Raw genomic sequence first — 1,871 nt, forward strand, 5'->3', positions numbered from 1 at the left:
AAAAAAAAAGTGCGACTGTAGTTTGCAGGGATGACAGCCCACATTAATCGGTGATCTCTGAAACCACAAAGTATACGTGTATCAAATGCGAAAGAAAAAAATACACAATCATTTTGTGACACACAAATCTGATCCACACGGTTACCAGATCAGGACTATTTGGTCCAGAAAGATAATCATAGTTTTCTCATCATGTATACAGGGTATAGAGTTTAACAGAGTTTTACCAACCGTTTGTCGTCGTCCAGATCTCCGGTCGGGATTTGATATATCATCACAGAGGGCTTTGTGCATCTCACGTGCACATAGATTTACCTTGAACCAGCGACAGTCCAAACTATTTTGCTTTACATTCTGCCATTCTGCAACAAACCCCAACTTCATTTGAAGTACCATCCTTATAATAAAACCATTGATCCAAAAGCGTCTTGGATATACTCCAAGAAAGCCACCTGTATCATCAGGTATCTACGCGCATGCAAGAAAAAAAAAAGAGCAATCAAAATGTGGGACCCCCCCCCCACTGGGAATCCTCATAGCTCCATTTGATTGGGTATAAAATGCACATCAATTTTCTTTTTTTAATACAAAGACAAATTCTCTACTGACAATTATATTCAAAGTTTTAGGAAGTAGTGGTCTACGTAACTGGCATGTGCAATGCGGGGCTCAAAGCGGAGCTCATTGCTGGATTTGCCTTCGCAAATACCGGGTGGCCAGCTTCGAGAGTACCCGGTGCGGCGTGCTTTGTCTACGCGTGCCACTTACTCACCTTAGTTGATCTTAGTATCATCAAATCAAAATTGGAAATTTAAAAAAGTAAAATGTCCTAATTTGTTGTCTCTGTCCTCCCAGACCAAGCATCGCCTCTAGTATACAGCGGGCGAATTAAATGCCTCCCCCCCATAATAACAGTAGTTTTATATGGGTCAATTTTGTTGCTTGGTCCACAGTTTCCTCACTATGCAGTCAATCGAAATGAGACGACCATCAACGAACGTAGAATTGCCAACACATGCGAGCCACTGCCACACTGTAACGCGAAAAGAGAAGTGAGAGCTGCAGCCGTGGCAATCATCTTTGTGGGCGGAGGATACTTGCGCAACCTTCTTCCAACATCCTACCACTACGTTTGTTGGTGGTCGTACTTAGGAAATCGTTGACCAAAGAAAATTGACCCATACAAAACTACTGTTATTAGGGGGGGGGTATCATTTAATCCACCCGGTTAAGGAATTCAGTTAGGATGAAACAGATTCATGAAAAAGGGTATTAAAACCACATTAAACCCTTTAATTAAATAATTATGCATTCTATTGTAAACCCTTTCCCTACTTCACTGACCGAGTCAGTCAATTGAGATACACCTCATTATTAACGACGGAATGGCGGTCAGCAAACCGACAAACACCGCATTCCTCTTAGTCTAGCTTGATTTCCTCATGTCTTCTTAAATGACCACCCCAAAACCAGCTGAGAGGTGAGTAACGTGAAATTAACTGACCATAGGGCATAATTAAGACTGAGACGAATAGAATTTTACTAGAATAATCGTGCCATACTTCAGAAATTCAAAATAATCAAAGCCTACCAATATTTTGGCAGACCCAGCATCTCAGTTTTGGCAGTGTATTTAACGCGTTATTATTGATGTGACTTACATTTGGTGCATAAGATGTTTAATTTTTCCTCAGTGGAAGCTAGACTTCCGACAATAAGTGATGATAATTGATCTACTGCGTATTAACAAATCAAAACACCTAGCCGGTATTAAACGTTCTAATCAGATGCAGAAGCAAGTATCAAAACCACAGCACCAGATAGCATCATCAACGCGTCAACGTGGTTCAATCACTGCCTCTTCAATCATT

The 1,871-nt window shown here is 40.9% G+C and overlaps 1 protein-coding gene across 1 annotated transcript; it reads left to right on the forward strand.

Moving 5' to 3' along the window:
• Positions 1-660: 660 nt before the first annotated feature.
• On the forward strand, positions 661-873 carry PPTG_23791 (hypothetical protein; the record flags this gene model as incomplete). Its single annotated transcript, XM_008913045.1, has 2 exons — positions 661-735; positions 856-873. The coding sequence occupies 2 exons, from the start codon at positions 661-663 to the stop codon at positions 871-873; spliced, it is 93 nt and encodes a 30-aa protein (XP_008911293.1).
• Between the last annotated feature and the right edge of the window lie 998 nt (positions 874-1,871).

This window comes from Phytophthora parasitica (assembly GCF_000247585.1).
Source record: "Phytophthora parasitica INRA-310 unplaced genomic scaffold supercont2.51, whole genome shotgun sequence".
NCBI classification, from domain to species: domain Eukaryota; phylum Oomycota; class Peronosporomycetes; order Peronosporales; family Peronosporaceae; genus Phytophthora; species Phytophthora nicotianae.